General features: G+C 30.3%; 1 protein-coding gene across 7 annotated transcripts in view; it reads left to right on the forward strand.

The window, feature by feature from the left end:
* Nucleotides 1–20,558, forward strand: part of LOC129908237 (serine/threonine-protein kinase SIK2) — a 204,662-nt gene that overhangs the window by 132,221 nt on the left and 51,883 nt on the right. For 4 of the 7 annotated variants that reach the window (XM_055984614.1, XM_055984617.1, XM_055984613.1 and 1 more), the window contains 5 exons: nt 6,553–6,723; nt 6,825–6,948; nt 8,732–9,690; nt 9,752–9,991; nt 10,253–10,389. In XM_055984614.1, coding sequence (XP_055840589.1) covers nt 6,553–6,723; nt 6,825–6,948; nt 8,732–9,690; nt 9,752–9,991; nt 10,253–10,389 — 1,631 coding nt within the window. The remainder of the gene's footprint in view (nt 1–6,552; nt 6,724–6,824; nt 6,949–8,731; nt 9,691–9,751; nt 9,992–10,252; nt 10,390–20,558) is intronic. The other 3 variants (XM_055984615.1, XM_055984616.1, XM_055984618.1) reach the window with 3 other exon arrangements.

Here is a 20,558-nt window from a genome sequence, read left to right on the forward strand (position 1 = left end):
CATAAAGCACCTCCGATAAACTTGGCGCAGGTGACTCGTCAGCCCTGCTCGACATCTTGATTGCGACTGAAATTACACTCGCCTGTGTATTTCCTTATGGGACATACGACAAACGTTTACCGAAATTCCAGTAAAATATTGTCGTATGTGTAGCAAAAATAGCACATACTACAATTATTTACCGAACGAAGAAAACACAGATTTTGTATGAAAAAATTGTAGTATGTGATAATTTTTGTCGTATGTGCACGTTTTCAGTGCACTTACGACAAATAGATACTGAAAATGTTTGTAAACCTACACATACGACAAAATGCATACTGATTATCTCGGAAACGAAGACAGATATCGAAAAACGGATTTCACAGAATGAAAGAGAAAAAATCAATTAGCAAAACTGCATTCAAATCTCAAAACCTCAATTTTGCACATACGACAATATTTTATTGAGGCGACGAAATGTAAAAATTTACTCGTCTAAGATTTTTTTTGAATTTTTTTTACCACCATTCATGTTTTTTTACCCCCAGAATGTTTTTATCTGAAGTCTGGATACAGCATATTCACAATTCTGGTGAATCCTTTATTCGTTGTTTTATTTAATAAAAGCTTAAAAGCGAGAGTGAGTTATAAACAATTAGTCATATCTCAGGCATTAAGCCAAATATGGTTTTGTCTGTTTGTATGCACTTTTCTCTTCTCTGTCACAAAAAAATGGTTAAGATTAAATACAATCCTCTTCTTTGTGTTTCTGAGAACCCATAGAGATAGTTTTTTCGTGTGTCAGATACAAAATAAAGGTGTATTTTATGATCACAAGTGAGCCGATCAGCCTTGTGCATTGAAATCGAAAGTGTAGTGACGAAAGTCCAAAAATTTTTAAATTAATTTTTTGGTGTTTTTTTCGTTTTTTGGCCATAACTTTTTTGTTAAGACAAATAAAAAAAAACTAAAAAATATCGCCCCTAGATTTTTATTTAACGAAGCGAATGGCGTTTATTTTATGAAAATGGGTCCATTATTACAGTGGTGCCGAAAGTCCAAAAATTTTTAAATTAATTTTTTGGTGGGTTTTGTGTTTTTTGGCCATAACTTTTTTGTTAAGACAAATAAAAAAAAACTAAAAAATATCGCCCCTAGATTTTTATTTAACGAAGCGAATGGCGTTTATTTTATGAAAATGGGTCCATTATTACAGTGCACAGTGGGTCCCACCATAGGTCAAAAATAAAAAAAGTAAATGTCAATTTTTTAAAATCCAATGATTAAACAACGTTCTACAATGTCCCATCGAACCAAAACCAAAAAAAATTTGACGGTTACCCTTTTTTTCATTTCTTAATAGCCATTCAAAGTCGGTATATAAAAAAAGGTACAGTTTTTTAATCGCTGCAGTTATAAGGTGTGAACTTGCGATAGTGATAGCGGGTGTTATAAATTGTGAACAGTATTAAATTGTTATGAATATTAAACGAGAAGGTTAATACTTTCTAAAAATATAAATTATATTGTTAAATAACATTAAGGCTAATTGTAATGGGGCTCGTTAGCGAAGCAATTTTAACTATTTTTATTTAGCTCAATTTTCATTAAATTAGAGATTTAGTTGGTTTGCCTTCGAGTGCCCTCTACAATTTAAGTTCTCAAATGAAGAATACCGTCCTACCTTTCGAAATAATAGCGCCGTTTTTTCCCCTTTTTTCCCCTTTTCGAGTAATACGAGTTTAAATGACGATGGACGGAGAAAAAAAAATTAAAACGTAAAACTTAAAAAATTCCTTTTTGGCACTATTATTTTTATAAAAAACTGAACTAGAGGGTAAGGGTAAAGTGCTCGACTGACAGGCAGGTCCATTTCCGGCATTAACCATTTTTTTTATATTTTCAAAAAAAAAAAAATTTTTTACCTTTTTTTATTTTTCTTCAAAATAACCAAAATTTTAAAAAACTGACTTGATGCATTTTTTTGCAATAATAAATCATATAAAATGATAATACAGGTGTTTCATTTAAAAAAAAATGGTCATTATATTTTTGACCGCACTTTGTATGGGAGGTGACCCACTGTGCAGTGGTGACGAAAGTCCAAAAATTTTTAAATTAATTTTTTGGTGTTTTTTTCGTTTTTTGGCCATAACTTTTTTGTTAAGACAAATAAAAAAAAACTAAAAAATATCGCCCCTAGATTTTTATTTAACGAAGCGAATGGCGTTTATTTTATGAAAATGGGTCCATTATTACAGTGGTGACGAAAGTCCAAAAATTTTTAAATTAATTTGTTGGTGTTTTTTTCGTTTTTTTGGCCATAACTTTTTTGTTAAGACAAACAAGAAAAAACTAAAAAATATCGCCCCTAGATTTTTATTTAACGAAGCGAATGGCGTTTATTTTTTAAAAATGTGTCCATTATTACAGTGGTGCCGAAAGTCCAAAAATTTTTATATTAATTTTTTGGTGGGTTTTGTGGTTTTTGGCCATAACTTTTTTGTTAAGACAAATAAAAAAAAACTAAAAAATATCGCCCCTAGATTTTTATTTAACGAAGCGAATGGCGTTTATTTTATGAAAATGGGTCCATTATTACAGTGGTGACGAAAGTCCAAAAATTTTTAAATTAATTTTTTGGTGTTTTTTTCGTTTTTTGGCCATAACTTTTTTGTTAAGACAAATAAAAAAAAAACTAAAAAATATCGCCCCTAGATTTTTATTTAACAAAGCGAATGGCGTTTATTTTATGAAAATGGGTCCATTATTACAGTGGTGACGAAAGTCCAAAAATTTTTAAATTAATTTGTTGGTGTTTTTTTCGTTTTTTTGGCCATAACTTTTTTGTTAAGACAAACAAGAAAAAACTAAAAAATATCGCCCCTAGATTTTTATTTAACGAAGCGAATGGCGTTTATTTTTTAAAAATGTGTCCATTATTACAGTGTTGCCGAAAGTCCAAAAATTTTTATATTAATTTTTTGGTGGGTTTTGTGGTTTTTGGCCATAACTTTTTTGTTAAGACAAATAAAAAAAAACTAAAAAATATCGCCCCTAGATTTTTATTTAACGAAGCGAATGGCGTTTATTTTATGAAAATGGGTCCATTATTACAATGGTGACGAAAGTCCAAAAATTTTTAAATTAATTTTTTGGTGTTTTTTTCGTTTTTTGGCCATAACTTTTTTGTTAAGACAAATAAAAAAAAACTAAAAAATATCGCCCCTAGATTTTTATTTAACGAAGCGAATGGCGTTTAATTTTTCAAAATCAGACCAGTTTTGCGACTTTGGTGGCTGTCCAAACCTCAGCAGACAAATTGTCTGCAAAGTTCAGGATCATGAATATATTCATACTTTAAATGTTAATTACTGCGTTTGTTTGTAAAGTTAAGTGGAATTAAAAATTTATTTTTGATCGATTGTCTAATTTTGTATGCTATGAACCAATTTTGATTGAAAAAAAAAAAAACATTGGCCTGGTCTTGGGAGGGCAAAAAGGACGGAAGCCATATTTGGCCTTGTATGTATTAAGGGGTTGTAAATCTACACAATTTGTAAAATTTTTTTGTTGGAAAATTTTTTTTTTTAACATTGTTAATTTGCTTGGAAGCTATGTTTTACTTCAGAAATGGAGCCCCTTCGCTTTTAGAAAAATTTTTCTCATGTTAACCCCATTTCCAGCGGCGTAACCACAAAAATTTTAGGGGGAGGGGGGCTCACCTTTAATATTTTTCAATAATTTTATTACTTTTTAGTTATTGTAAGATCTGGGAGTGGTCGAAAATGTTGGAGCAAGACTTCTTCGACAGTGGAAAAAAAGTGAACCAGAAAAAATATATATAACGGACAAAAACAAATTGCTTTTCTCGGTTCCATGTCTTAAAATGAGCCAAATTTGAATTAATTCTTAACCTTTTGTAATGCCGTGTATTTATTTTACTTTGTTTTGTTTTTAAATGATAAATATTTATCTTTTGGTATTTTTAATTGTATTATGTATTTTTTACATAATCTGAATAAATAAAATTAGTAAAATTTCTTACCCCTTAATGCATACGAAGCGAAATTTGGCTTATAAAAAAATTTTTTAAACCAATTAATTTAAACAATTTTTTTTATGTAAAATGTTTTGAAACAACCCAAAGAACCCATGTAAAGCATTTTTTAATTTTTTCGTCCGCTAATATTAATTCATGCAGTAGAGGGTTAATTGTCTTGCTAGACATCAATTATAATATTTACTCATTTTGTTTAAAACAGCACTTACCGATTTTGAGATAGTTCTTTTTGTTAAAAAAATTTCAGGGATTTGCAAAAACTAACATTGCAGCTAGATTTATCATCCCCAAAAACATATATTGCGTTGATCTTAAAATCTATAATCAAAGCGGGTATAAAGTTTAAGCTGAGTAGGGGTATAGTTTTTTCAAATTAACTCGAAAAATATGGGTCATATAGAAAAATTTATTAAGATAAAAGTTATAGAAAATAAAATTTTCTACAAGTTTTACATACATTGTTTCTGTCAAAAATCAAAAATGGCCGAGTTATTCACTAAAACGTATTTTACCTTTAATCCAAGATGGCGGCTAAAGCACTAAGTCGATTTTCTCGAAAAACTGGTTTTAAGCTCTCAGTAATCCCCTCTACCGTCCTACGAAAAAAAAATGCACGATCTAATTATTTCCATTTCAGCTTAATTTTTTGTACATCCCGACTGGGCTATATGGTGTTTTCGCCAAAATTAAGCGATTTTAATCCACCCATGTTGTTCAAAATAGTAGTATTAATTACACTTAAGAAACTGCAATTATTTGTTTTAGTGGTAAATTTTCCCGAAATCCACAAAAACATTAAAGATAAAAAGGGTGTAGGTAGGTACCTATTCTGATTAAGAAAAAATAAATTAATTTTTCCTCAAAAAGTACTTTCGAATCATAACACTTTTTTAATTTGGAAGTGAGTATAGGTTAGGGTGCCCATCTGGGACCTTCCTAAAAAGAGAACATTTTGCTCACGAAAGAGAACTTCGAAGAAGACAATGAAAAAAATAGCGTTTGATTTAAAAAAAAAAAAACAAGCAATCAATTTTTTTTTTTCGTGTCATTAAGAAATAAATTAAGAAATAAATGCAGTGGAGGAGGGTAAATATCTATATTTTCTTTTAAAAGAAATGTATTAACTTGTCTGCCTTGCCCTTTGTATATAAAATCTATAGTACTGTCATGAAAAAAAAACAGCGCCACCAAAAAAGTAAGCTAATGAATGAGCTAAAAAATATGTCAAACTATATCTCATCTCCTTACTCCCATTATTGAATTTGATCTAAGCGCCCTCGCGACCACTCAGGTCAGGTAACGAACAAACTAAAAAATTTGACTTCATGACAGTAATATAGATTTTATATACAAAGGCCTCGGCCTTTTTAAAAGTCGACATTTTGTGTCGAATTTTTGTTAACCCATTTTTAACAATCCGTATAAAAAAAGTCTACTTCACAACGCAAAGATAAAATTTTGTAAATGCAAACAATACAAATTAATTGAAAAGAAGATAAATTAATTGAAATAAATAAAAATTTAAAATTTGAAAAAAAAAGAGAACAAAAAAAGATCCGAGGGGTAAAAGAAAGTGTAAAATAGATCGCAAGAAAAAAAGAGAACATATTCTCTTTTAAAAAGATACGATGGACACCCCAGTATAGGTATTACTAAGGGCCATTGATTTTGAAGTTCTGAACAATAAAACGGAAGAGAAACACTGACGCGTATAATGCATTCTAAACTTACGTTAAACGTACGTTCGAAATTGTACTCAAGAGTAAACTGATGGGCATTCCTAGAAGCACGGGTATTACGTTAGAATTTTACAGGAGAAGAATGCAACTATTTTATTTAAACATTTAAAAAATATGTCTGTAAAACAAAGACATGCATGTCATGGATTTGGAATGAAAACAAATTATTTTTTCAACCGTTCTCGTCATAGAACTTTTTCTAGATTTCTGAGCTTCTTGCACGCCCCAACCAATTTGAATGAAAGTTTTTGTCAAAAACAGTTAAGTACCCTGAATTAAATTAAAAACTGTCCAGTATTTTTTTTGATTAAAAAAAAAAAAAACAAAAATCAAATTTTTTGTTTCGAAAAAAAAATATTTTTGTTTAAACAAAATTTTCCTAAACTATAAAATTTTAAAAGGATTGCGAAAAAATATTAAAAATATTTCATTTAATTTTTATTTTGGAATGATTTGGAATGAAAACAAATTATTTTTTCAACCGTTCTCGTCATAGAACTTTTTCTAGATTTCTGAGCTTCTTGCACGCCCCAACCAATTTGAATGAAAGTTTTTGTCAAAAACAGTTAAGTACCCTGAATTAAATTAAAAACTGTCCAGTATTTTTTTTGATTAAAAAAAAAAAAACAAAAATCAAATTTTTTGTTTCGAAAAAAAAATATTTTTGTTTAAACAAAATTTTCCTAAACTATAAAATTTTAAAAGGATTGCGAAAAAATATTAAAAATATTTCATTTAATTTTTACATTTTTGTTTGTTTCTTTAAAGGCTGAAAATCTACTTCTGGATTCAAATATGAATATTAAAATAGCAGATTTTGGATTTTCTAACATGTATAAAATTGGTGAATTATTATCTACTTGGTGTGGATCACCTCCTTATGCAGCTCCAGAAGTATTTGAAGGAAAAAAATATACTGGTCCTGAAATTGATATATGGGTTAATATCACTTAATCTTAAAAAAAATCATTTTTGATCAATAAAGCTTTTTCTTTATTTCTGTTTTTAATTTTTACAAAACTTACTATTCACTATTTCAGTCCCTGGGAGTCGTATTATATGTCCTAGTATGTGGAGCTCTCCCCTTTGATGGCTCAACGCTACAATCTTTAAGAGATCGGGTTTTATCCGGTAGATTTCGAATTCCTTTTTTTATGTCTTCAGGTAATTAATCATTGAACATCTATATTATACTAATCAGGGTTGAAAAATCATTTTTTTTAATGCATTTGTTTTCCATTACAAATGTAAAAAAAAATTATTGCAAATAAACAAAAATTTGCATTAAAAAAAAATGCAAACTGAAAAAAAAATTTGTTGGAATTGAAAAATATTTGCATTAAATAAATGTTTATTGTCCCTAAAAATATTTGCATTAAAAAAATGTTATTGCAACTGAAAAAATGTCAAACAGAGGAGTGTGTGTGAAAGTGTTTGGTTTGTATGCGTGAATCTTGATAAAAATCCAGAATCAGATTCTTGAATTTGAGATTCATTTTTTTGTCATTTTTTTGAATCTCAAGACGCAAATAGATCATGAAATCTGAGATTTGTCCACTATTTTCCCTCTTCAGCCCCCCTTTCAGCTGTCAAATTCACAAATCTCATTCTGAGATTCGTCAATAGAAAACGACATAACATATGCAAAATTTCCAGCAACATTCTCTTACCATAGTGTTTTTCTGTTTGTAAAATGTCTACGTTATTGAAATCTGGTTAATGTCCTTCATCTATAGTCTATAGTCTATCTCTATACAATAGCCCTGTTCAGTGTTCGGACTTCAGTTTCAAAATTTCGAAGCAACTTTGAAAAAAAAGTGAAGCAGTGTTAATTCTAGTACTAGATCTACTAGTACTAGATCTACTCATGAGTAAACTACCACCTCCAATGGAACGGGGCTAATGTAAAGCTAACGCTGTTTTTGGGACTGTCCACTACTTATACATGTCTGATCTATTCTTAAGTTTCTGCATAGAAGTGCCTAAATAAACTGAAGTACAATAATTTGTTCCATCCCCTAAACATTTTATTTAATATACAATGTTCGATTTTTCATTTTTTGAAAAATTTAGTTATTAAATTCGAGAGCAATCAAGTTTTTATAGTAGAGTCGTTCGTGGTAAGTGTGCGCAGACGATAAGTATGCGCATTGCTATTTTCTTGAAAATAGTGTTAAAATTCAAATTTCTGCCGATGCACAAATAATTAGGAATGTGAGCTTTGTTGATGTTTCGATAAAAAGCAAAAGAAAAAAAACCGATTTAAATGCCAAGCGAACGTATTCTTTATTCATTATAGGAGCATTTAACATTCTGTTACCTAACATTTTTGTTTGTTGTAACTACGTTACATTTGTTACTAAATTTGTCTGAGCCATATTTCGGCACTTGAAGAATCTGCATATGAAGTCAGTTTTTTCCCAAAACACTCTCAAAATTTTGGGTAAATTGCAAAAAATCATGAAAATTGGGTTTTTTGCAATAAATTGAAATTTCTTTCTCGAGTAAAAAAATCATAACTTCCACAATTTCTAAGTGATTTTGATGAATTCAAACTTTTTTGATTTAGAATAAATACAACAAAAAACAATGAATTTTCAAAACTCAAAATGTTGCTTAAAACGGTCTCCGAATTAAAAAAAAAAACGGGGAAAATGTTGTACATTGAAATACAGTCCATAAAATCTACACCCAATTTGGTGCTTGAGTAATATAAAACATATTTTCAAAAAGTACAAGTACTCTCCTATTTACAACTGTAAAAAATCTGAAATTGACCGAAAAATTACCGAGTTAAAAATCGTTGAAATGTGAAAACATGGAAAAACAGTTAACTTGAAATTTTTAGGGACTATGAAAAATGCCTACAACCTCTGCTAGGTCATATCCAAAGTAATTTTCTTTTTTTTTGTAACACACTTGGTAATGATTAACTTTTATTTTATAGAATGTGAACACCTTATTCGAAAAATGTTGGTTTTGGAACCCACCAGGCGTTATACGATCGAACAAATAAAACAGCACCGTTGGTTAGTGACGGAAGCCATAGACATTTCGTACCTTAGCGAATACCCTATACAATTTGGTGGTACATCCAATGTTGAACCTAACGAAGATATTCTTCGCTTGATGTCAGAATATGCTGGAATTGATCCATTGAAGACCAGAGAGAGTCTTAAAAAAAACTGTTATGATCACATTGCTGCCATTTACTTGTTACTTCAGGATCGCGTTAGAACAAGATCATCGCCTCAGGATAGCACTAATTATAATCCAAATCAAAAAAATTCCAAACACCCTCTTAGTACAACTGCAACTTCGACTGAATCTCAGCGTCGTCGCCCAAGTACAATTGCAGAGCAGGCTCTACGGAAATTGGCACTGAGTGGAGCTGGTCCTAACTTAGGCAATAGTTTTTACGGGAGAGAAACGCCAATATCCCCAAGACATCACCAAAAATCCCAACAACAACAAAACCACCAATATGTTTTGTCTGCAGACCGTGCAAACTGTTCAGCTAGTGTACTTTTAAGCAGCACTTCATCGTGCTATAACGATCATGGTATCCCGTTGCTGCGAGAGGCAATAATCAGGGATCAGGTTTCACCTGCCCCTAGTCGTTGTAGTAATGTAAAACAGTTGCAAAGAGGCTCATATCTGTACAATAGCACAAATAGCAACAATCATTGCCATAACAGCAGCAATAAGCTATCAAGTGCAACAACATCAGCTTTTTTAGCTCGCGAACGAGAATGTAGCTCCCCTTATTCTGTGAGTTCAAATCATGGCTTGAGAGAAAATAATGCATTCGCTATGCGAGATCCATTATGTAATCGATTGGCATGTAATTTGGATCAAAGAATCCTGAAGCAAAGCTCAGATGACTGTCGCCGGTTGTTACGTCAGGTAAGTTGGAGAGAAATGTTTTCTGAAGAAAATATATTTTCGATCATTAATTTATTGTCAGGCTACTGCCATTTCGGATCCTTCTCGACATTTTTCGACATTAGAGCCTGGCCGTCAATCTTCGTCATCATCTGTAGTGGGAAGCACTGGTCAGTCAAGGAGTTTGACTCTGTCAAATAGCTTTGACTCAAAGTCCAATTTGTCAAATAATTTCCCTATGGGATTTCAAATGTCAGCAGAAGCAACGAAACTATTTTATACACTTCAACAAAGTCCTCTTCCCGAAGTATGTGATATTGGGGTGACTATCTAATTGTATTATTGATAAATTTTATTTTATTTTATTTTATTTTATTTTATTTTATTTTATTTTATTTTATTTTATTTTATTTTATTTTATTTTATTTTATTTTATTTTATTTTATTTTATTTTATTTTATTTTATTTTATTTTATTTTATTTTATTTTATTTTATTTTATTTTATTTTATTTTGTTTTATTTTATTTTATTTTATTTTATTTTATTTTATTTTATTTTATTTTATTTTATTTTATTTTAAAGCCACGTCATCAGGAATCATCACGGTTTTTATCGCCAAATCAAGTATATCAGACACACTTGCATGGAACCAGTACTGAGCAGCAGAATTCTATTCGAAATTGTGATATTGAAAGTTCGGGAAAGGATAAGAAAAATAGGTATGTGTCCTTTTTATTAAACTGTACCATTGGATATATATTTTGTATTTTTCTGTTAAAAATAAATGACGTCATATGTGTTGTATTATGGTCACTGTCTACGCAGTTAAGTATCAACATTTAAGACTGCAAACAATCGTTATATATTGTTTATCCTTGGCGGTTTGCTGATATTAATCGTGTAAAACTTTGCTTATCTATGTTTGTAGGTATGTACCTAGGTACCTATCCAAAGGCAAAGACTGTCCATAAAAAATGTAAAAGCGAATTAACTACAAAACTTTCATTTCTGTATAAGTTTCAAGATTTGCAACACAGAGAAAAATATGACCCGCTAAAAACTAACAGATTGCCATATTGTTTTACCGTCCATACATTTCATAAGGAAATCTTATTAAAATCAACGATTAATAAGGTTTTTTTAAGGAGATTTCTTATTATTTTTATAGAGAAAATCTTATTAAAATTTGACTGAAAAGTTGATTTTTTTGCAACTTAGCACTAGAACAAAAATCGCGATCAATATTTTCATGGCAGGTTGGCTCAGGTGGTAAGGTGGGCGACTAATGATTTGAAGTCTCCAGTTCGATTCCCAGCCTGGTGATCGTTTTTTTTTTTTTATTTTTTTGCAGATTTTAAAACAATAAGGAAAACCCGATTGTTTTAATAAGGTTTCCTTCTTGGATGAAAACCATAGAGAAATCTTATTGTTTTTGTTCTATTTTATTTGGTTTTTTTTTCTCTGTGAAGATTTAGACGGCCAAAATTATTTTATGTTGTATTTTGTCTTTAATTCTTAAAATAAGCATGTACCGTAGATCCTGCTTGACTTAACTCTCTTAAACGGAAAACATATACAGGGTGTCCCGCAATGAGATAAGAAGATTTATTTTGAGAGATGGTTCTTGGGTATATTCTAAGAAAAAAATTGTTTTACAGTAACTCTCTATCAAAGTTGATACACTTTCGCGATGATTTAAGAAAACACTTACTTTGGTATGCCTTTACTCATGTTACCTAATGTTAATAACTCCGTTAATACTTATGATAAAAACTCCATTAATGCCTTGATTTTTAGAAGAAATGCTATTCTTTGTACCTGCATTTAAATTTTAATATCTTTATTAATTGCTCAGATATTAATTTTTAAATGGAATTATTTTTTTCTTACCCATGATAATTTTTTACTTTGGGGCCGATTTTCTTCTATAAATGTATTTTAAACAGTGTTTTATAAATTTATTCTTATGAAGAAAATAATAATGAACAAAAATGTTGCTATTAAGTTTGCCAGAAAACTTATAGATTGTATGATATTTGGGAAAACCTGCACCAGGTAAAATCTCTAAAAAATGTGATTTATTGCTTTAGTCAAAAATGGGTACGAATTAAAAATTTATATTTGTAGTTTTAGTTTATATCTGTTTAAGACCTAGTGACAACAATTATTTAAAAAGTTCTTCTTGATTTTGTGTGCTTGATAGAGCCCGTTTTTTTTAAATTTTATTGCTAATATTAATTGATGGAGGTTCTCCAATATGATTCACCAGATACAGTCCAGGATATTTCACTGATTCAATTAGCTACTTCATATTACAAATAAGATGACGCTCCAGCCCACTAAGGACACGAATTTTAAGATTGGCTGATGAAGATTACGGTTATCATTGGAAGGGAAGAAATGGACCTGTTCAATGATTTGCAAGTTCTTCAAACTGCAGAATATTGGCTTTTTTGACATTATTTTTCTCTAGGAGTAATACTTTCGTTATTTCCCACTTAACTCTAAGGGTAACTACTGTAACTCTGAAATTATAACTCCAAGAGAAAAATGATGTACTAGAAAAAGATAGATAGTTATATTTATAAAAGTTGTTACAATTTTTCTGTCCTAACAATTGTTCTCGAGATATTGAGACTAATGCGTTTTTCAAAATGGCGGATGCTCCACAAGACCAAACAATACGCAAACTGAGATTTATACTCAGATCTTATATTATTAAATTCAGCCCACCCCTGAATATATAACAGATACTCCAGTCAAAGCGTCGGAAAAAAGCCTTGCGCACAGAGGCACTGTCAGTTTTTATTTCATGGATCAATAGGGGTATATTTAAAAGGCTTAAAGCTTAACCCAATTTCTCACCACCTGATCATTCTTTTTAGCGGAGTTATTCACAAAAATGTATTTGTTGGGATATTTTACTTCTACACAGAGAAAAATAGACCACATAAAATAGAACAAAAACAATAAGATTTCTCTATGGTTTTCATCCAAGAAGGAAACCTTATTAAAACAATCGGGTTTTCCTTATTGTTTTAAAATCTGCAAAAAAATAAAAAAAAAAAACGATCACCAGACTGGGAATCGAACTAGAGACTTCAAATCATTAGTCGCCCACCTTACCACCTGAGCCAACCTGCCATGAAAATATTGATCGCGATTTTTGTTCTAGTGCTAAGTTGCAAAAAAAATCAACTTTTCAGTCAAATTTTAATAAGATTTTCTCTATAAAAATAATAAGAAATCTCCTTAAAAAAACCTTATTAATCGTTGATTTTAATAAGATTTCCTTATGAAATGTATGGACGGTAAAACAATATGGCAATCTGTTAGTTTTTAGCGGGTCATATTTTTCTCTGTGTAAGCAAATATCTTTACTCCAGTATGTCGTAGACCAAAAAATGAGCATACATTCTCTTCCTTAAAATATTTTCTATCGTTTAAATGTAATTTCATTGTATTAAAGTGAGTTACTACGAAATGGCAGCCAGTTTAAGTCAAATTCTAGTTGTTAAAAAACACATTTTCGTTTTTATTTCGAAAAAAGCTTGTATTATGATTAACATTTTTCCAACCTATTTTGTAGCCCTCTTAATTTCCTTCATTTTAAAGTCCTTTAAATTATCTACAATTCGTCGGCGTAAAGCAAAATTGTTCTAAATCCACTTTTTACCGAAAATGAGTTATTGATGCAGTTTAACTAATTTGAGGGTGCTCTTTCCGAATTTGAAAACCGTTTTTGTCAAAAAAATTTCATTCCACAGATAATATAATTTAATGGGACATAGAACAATAAATACAGGGAAGTAGCCTTTTGAAAATGAGCCCGAGTATTCTTGATTGTTCTAAGTCAATCATATTTTGTTCTAAATCCACTTTTTATTTAAGGAAAAAACGTACTTGCATAGGACTTGTTCTATCTGCAATTTTGGGTTTTTAGTTTTCAAAAATATTTAAAAATAGGTAGCATGCACCTACTAATGAGGTAAACTTGTATATTTTATTCAAGAGAAAAAAACAAACTTTATAAAAAACATAACTTGAATGGCAAACAAGCAGAAAATTGTCACTTTAAACCAATTTGAAACTTAAAAATCCTGTCCTGCAAAATTTTCTTTTTGTGACTAAAGGCTTAACTACATACACCACTTTTTGAAAAAGTACAAAAGTGAAAATATTTTTTTTCTGGCTAGCGCAATTGTTTTGTGAAAAAGAGTATACAAATTGTTCATTACACCAAAAAATAAGCTTTCTGCATCGTTTGTTTTAATTTTTAAGGCCGAAAAACTATACAAAAATGCGTTTGAAAATTTTCACTTTTGTACTTTTTCACTTTTTGAGCCAATGTAGTTAAGGCTCAAGAACAAATTTGCTTTACGGCGACGAATTGTAGATCATTTAAAGGACTTCAATAGTATTTTAATTTGTTAGCCAATACTTGTACCGTTTGCAATATAATAAGGCAAGAGTTTGCTAAACAAAAAAACGATTTCGACTTAATATTATTTATTTTTTATTTGTTTAAACAAAAAGAACCAAATCGATAGCTTTATTTTTTGCCGTAAGACATCCTGATGCCGAGTTATTGTCAAAAAACGATATTTTTGGGTGTTTTCGTACCGGTTTTACTTGCGTTCATTTATCAATTGCTCGGCCATCTTTGGTGATAAAGAGTTGATTTTTTCTTTCAAATAAAGGAAACTACAAAGGCTACAAAATAGGTTGGAAAAATGTTAAAAAAATAAAAACGAAAATGTGTTTTTTAACAACTAGAATTTGACTCAAACTGGCCTCCGTGAAGCCAGAACTGCGACCTCAAAATTTTTGAATTGTCCACCCTTCAAAAAAATTTTAGAGCAAATTCTTTTTTTTTTTATAGGAAGTCTGAAAAATAAAAAATCGTCTAAAACGCTCAAATTTTGAGATAGACGTATAAAACCAACTGCAATCGTTTGTCCATCTCGAGTTCTATATACATACCAAATATTATCGTTTTACCACCCCCCGTTTAGGAGCAATTTAAAAAACAAATTTTGCACTGAAAAATTAAAACTCCCCTAAAATCCCCAAAACTCAATTTTTATCAAAATTCAAACTGCTGTCGTTTGTCCACCTCGAGTTCTATACGTATACCAAAAATCATCGTTTGTCCACCCTCTGTTTAGGAGATATTCCAAAAAGAATTTTTTTTATAGCAACTCTCAAAAGAGTACGCATACACCATAGTGTACCTATACTGAAAATTAAAAAGTCCTCAAAAATTGAAACGGCAATCGTTTGTCCACCTCGAGAAATGTATACAAACAAAAAATCATCGTTTGTCCACCCTACGTTTTGGAGATATTCAAAAAACAAAATTTGTACTGAAAATTTCAAAGTCCCAAAAAATCTCCAAAAATTGACTTTTTTCAAAACTTCAAATTTCTGTCGTTTGTCCACCTCGAGTTCTTCACGTGTACCTAAAATCATCGTTTGTCCACCCTACGTTTAAAAGACATTCAAAAAACAAAATTTTTTACTGAAAATTTCAAAGTCCCAAAAAATCTCCAAAAATTGACTTTTTTCAAAATTTTAAATTTCTGTCGTTTGTCCACCTCGAGTTCTTCACGTATGCCAAAAATCGTCGTTTGTCCAGTTTAGGAGATATTCAAAAAAACAAAATTTGTACTGAAAATTTCAAAGTCCCAAATAATCTCCAAAAATTGACTTTTTTCAAAATTTCAAATTTCTGTCGTTTGTCCACCTCGAGTTCTTCACGTATGCCAAAAATCATCGTTTGTCCACCCTACGTTTAAGAGATATTCAAAAAACAAAATTTGTACTGAAAATTTCAAAGTCCCAAAAAATCTCCAAAAATTGACTTTTTTCAAAATTTCAAATTTCTGTCGTTTGTCCACCTCGAGTTCTTCACGTGTACCAAAAATCATCGTTTGTCCACCCTACGTTTAAAAGACATTCAAAAAACAAAATTTGTACTGAAAATTTCAAAGTCCCAAAAAATCTCCAAAAATTGACTTTTTTCAAAATTTTAAATTTCTGTCGTTTGTCCACCTCGAGTTCTTCACGTATGCCAAAAATCGTCGTTTGTCCAGTTTAGGAGATATTCAAAAAACAAAATTTGTACTGAAAATTTCAAAGTCCCAAATAATCTCAAAAAAACTATCCCAACATCAAATTTTTACAAATTTGGTTTGTTCTTATTTTCTCTTAAGGAAGTGGGAAATTTTTTTTTTTTCATAAAGTGAGTATTATTTTTTGAAAAGCTATTCATTTAGCTTATTTGTTTTTAAAGACTGCATTTGCAGTCTTCAAACAAAAATTCATACTCTTCATACCTCAACAACGGAAAACTTTTAAAAAAATGCAAGGATACATTGGAAATACCTAATCATTTAATTTTCTAAAAAAAGTTACTAAAAAAAAATTTTCTTACTGCAAAATTAAAAATTGTCAAACAAATTTTTGGCTTTTCATACCATTTTTGGTATACTTTTTTTTCAATTAATTAGTTAAGATTAACCTAGTTATGAGAGAGTGCTTAGTTATTTGAAAAATTTTTTTTTGGATATTTAATGGGACCTTGAAATTTTCAGTACAATTTTTTTTTGAATACCTCCTAAAAGTAGGGTGGACAAACGAAGATTTTTTGTTTGTATCCATTTCTCGAGGTGGACAAACGATTGCCGTTTGAATATTTGAAAAAAAGTAATTTTTGAGGATTTTGAAATTTTCACTCTGGTGTATGCGTAATATTTTTTTTTGATTTTTCAGTACAAATTTTGTTTTTTGAATATCTTTTAAACGTAGGGTGGACAAACGACGATTTTTGGTATGCGTGTAGAACTCGAGGTGGAAAAACAACAGAAATTTAAAATTTTGAAAAAAGTCAATTTTTGGAGATTTTTTGGGACTTTGAAATTTTCAGTACAAATTTTGTTTTTTGAATGTCTTTTAAACGCAGGGTGGACAAACGACAGAAATTTGAAATTTTGAAAAAAGTCAATTTTTGGAGATTTTATGGGACTTTGAAATTTTCAGTACAAATTTTGTTTTTTGAATATCTTTTAAACGTAGGGTGGACAACGACAGAAATTTGAAATTTTGAAAAAAAGTCATTTTTGGAGATTTTTTGGGACTTTGAAATTTTCAACACAAATTTTGTTTTTGAATATCTTTTAAACGTAGGGTGGACAAACTCGAGATGGACAAACGACAGGCATTTGAAATTTTGAAAAAAAGTAATTTTTGGAGATTTTTTGGGACTTTGAAATTTTCAGTACAAATTTTGTTTTTTGAATATCTCCTAAACGTAGGGTGGACAAACGACGATTTTTAGTATACGTGTAGAACTCGAGGTGGACAAACGACAGAAATTTTGAAAAAAGTCAATTTTTGGAGATTTTTTGGGACTTTGAAATTTTCAGTACAAATTTTGTTTTTTGAATATTTCCTAAACGTAGGGTGGACAAACGACGATTTTTAGTATACGTGTAGAACTCGAGGTGGACAAACGACAGAAATTTGAAATTTTGAAAAAAGTCAATTTTTGGAGATTTTTTGGGACTTTGAAATTTTCAGTACAAATTTTGTTTTTTGAATATCTTTTAAACGTAGGGTGGACAAACGACTATTTTTAGTATACGTGTAGAACTCGAGGTGGACAAACGACAGAAATTTGAAATTTTGAAAAAAAGTCAATTTTTGGAGATTTTTTGGGACCTTGAAATTTTCAGTACAAATTTTGTTTTTTGAATATCTTTTAAACGTAGGGTGGACAAACGACAGAAATTTGAAATTTTGAAAAAAAGTCATTTTTAGAGATTTTTTGGGACTTTGAAATTTTCAGTATAAATTTTGTTTTTTGAATGTCTTTTAAACGTAGGGTGGACAAACGATGATTTTAGGTACACGTGAAGAACTCGAGGTGGACAAACGACAGAAATTTGAAGTTTTGAAAAAAGTCAATTTTTTGAGATTTTTTGGGACTTTGAAATTTTCAGTACAAATTTTGTTTTTTTGAATGTCTTTTAAACGTAGGGTGGACAAACGACGGTTTTTAGTATACGTGTAGAACTCGAGGTGGACAAACGACAGAAATTTGAAATTTTGAAAAAAGACAATTTTTGGAGATTTTATGGGACCTTGAAATTTTCAGTACAAATTTTGTTTTTTGAATGTCTTTTAAACGTAGGGTGGACAAACAACGGTTTTTAGTATACGTGTAGAACTCGAGGTGGACAAACGACAGAAATTTGAAATTTTGAAAAAAGACAATTTTTGGAGATTTTATGGGACCTTGAAATTCTCAGTACAAATTTTGTTTTTTGAATATCTTTTAAACGTGGGGTGGACAAACGACGATTTTTAGTATACGTGTAGAACTCGAGGTGGACAAACGACAGAAATTTGAAATTTTGAAAAAAAGTCAATTTTTGGAGATTTTATGGGACCTTGAAATTTTCAGTACAAATTTTGTTTTTTGAATATCTTTTAAACGTAGGGTGGACAAACGACAGAAATTTGAAATTTTGAAAAAAAGTCATTATTGGAGATTTTTTGGGACTTAGAAATTTTCAGTATAAATTTTGTTTTTGAATATCTTTTAAACGTAGGGTGGACAAACGACGATTTTTGGTATACGTGAAGAACTCGAGGTGGACAAACGACAGAAATTTGAAATTTTGAAAAAAGGTAATTTTTGGAGATTTTTTAGGACTTTGAAATTTTCAGTACAAATTTTGTTTTTTGAATATCTCCTAAACGTAGGGTGGACAAACGACGATTTTTAGTATACGTGTAGAACTCGAGGTGGACAAACGACAGAAATTTTGAAAAAAGTCAATTTTTGGAGATTTTTTGGGACTTTGAAATTTTCAGTACAAATTTTGTTTTTTGAATATCTTTTAAACGTAGGGTGGGCAAACGACGGTTTTTAGTATACGTGTAGAACTCGAGGTGAACAAACGACAGAAATTTGAAATTTTGAAAAAAGTCAATTTTTGGAGATTTTTTGGGACTTTGAAATTTTCAGTACAAATTTTGTTTTTTGAATATCTTTTAAACGTAGGGTGGACAAACGACGATTTTTGGTATACGTGAAGAACTCGAGGTGGAAAAACGACAGAAATTTAAAATTTTGAAAAAAGTCAATTTTTGGAGATTTTTTGGGACTTTGAAATTTTCAGTACAAATTTTGTTTTTTGAATGTCTTTTAAACGTAGGGTGGACAAACGACGGTTTTTAGTATACGTGTAGAACTCGAGGTGGACAAACGACAGAAATTTGAAATTTTGAAAAAAGACAATTTTTGGAGGGACCTTGAAATTTTCAGTACAAATTTTGTTTTTTGAATATCTTTTAAACGTGGGGTGGACAAACGACGATTTTTAGTATACGTGTAGAACTCGAGGTGGACAAACGACAGAAATTTGAAATTTTGAAAAAAAGTCAATTTTTGGAGATTTTATGGGACCTTGAAATTTTCAGTACAAATTTTGTTTTTTGAATATCTTTTAAACGTAGGGTGGACAAACGACGGTTTTTAGTATACGTGTAGAACTCGAGGTGAACAAACGACAGAAATTTGAAATTTAAAAAAAAAGTCAATTTTTGGAGATTTTTTGGGACTTTGAAATTTTCAGTACAAATTTTGTTTTTTGAATATCTTTTAAACGTAGGGTGGACAAACGACGATTTTTGGTATACGTGAAGAACTCGAGGTGGAAAAACGACAGAAATTTAAAATTTTGAAAAAAGTCAATTTTTGGAGATTTTTTGGGACTTTGAAATTTTCAGTACAAATTTTGTTTTTTGAATATCTTTTAAACGTAGGGTGGGCAAACGACGGTTTTTGGTATACGTGTAGAACTCGAGGTGAACAAACGACAGAAATTTGAAATTTTGAAAAAAAGTCATTTTTGGAGATTTTTTGGGACTTTGAAATTTTCAGTACAAATTTTGTTTTTTGAATATCTCCTAAACGTAGGGTGGACAAACGACGATTTTTGGTATACGTGAAGAACTCGAGGTGAACAAACGACAGAAATTTGAAATTTTGAAAAAAGGTAATTTTTGGAGATTTTTTAGGACTTTGAAATTTTCAGTACAAATTTTGTTTTTTGAATATCTCCTAAACGTAGGGTGGACAAACGACGATTTTTAGTATACGTGTAGAACTCGAGGTGGACAAACGACAGAAATTTTGAAAAAAGTCAATTTTTGGAGATTTTATGGGACTTTGAATTTTTCAGTACAAATTTTGTTTTTTGAATATCTCTTAAACGTAGGGTGGACAAACGATGATTTTTTGTTTGTATACATTTCTCGAGATGGGCAAACGACAGGCATTTGAATTTTTGAAAAAAAGTAATTTTTGAGGATTTTGAAATTTTCACTCTGGTGTAGCGTAATATTTTTTTTCGATTTTTCAGTACAAATTTTGTTTTTTGAATATCTTTTAAACGTAGGGTGGACAAACGATGATTTTTGGTATACGTGAAGAACTCGAGGTGGACAAACGACAGCAGTTTGAATTTTTGATAAAAATTGAGTTTTGGGGATTTTAGGGGAGCTTTAATTTTTCAGTGCAAAATTTGTTTTTTAAATTGCTCCTAAACGATAATATTTGGTATGTATATAGAACTCGAGGTGGACAAACGATTGCAGTTGGTTTTATACGTCTATCTCAAAATTTGAGCGTTTTAGACGATTTTTCATTTTTCAGACTTCCTATAAAAAAAAAAGAATTTGCTCTAAAATTTTTTTGAAGGGTGGACAAACGAAAATTTTGGGTGGACAAACATGGACTAACGGTGGACAAACGAATTAGACAATTTGGTTCAAAAATTTTGAGGTCGCAGTTCTGGCTTCACGGAGCCCTCAAACT

The sequence above is a fragment of the Episyrphus balteatus genome, chromosome 2, assembly GCF_945859705.1.
Source record: "Episyrphus balteatus chromosome 2, idEpiBalt1.1, whole genome shotgun sequence".
Lineage (NCBI taxonomy): Eukaryota > Metazoa > Arthropoda > Insecta > Diptera > Syrphidae > Episyrphus > Episyrphus balteatus.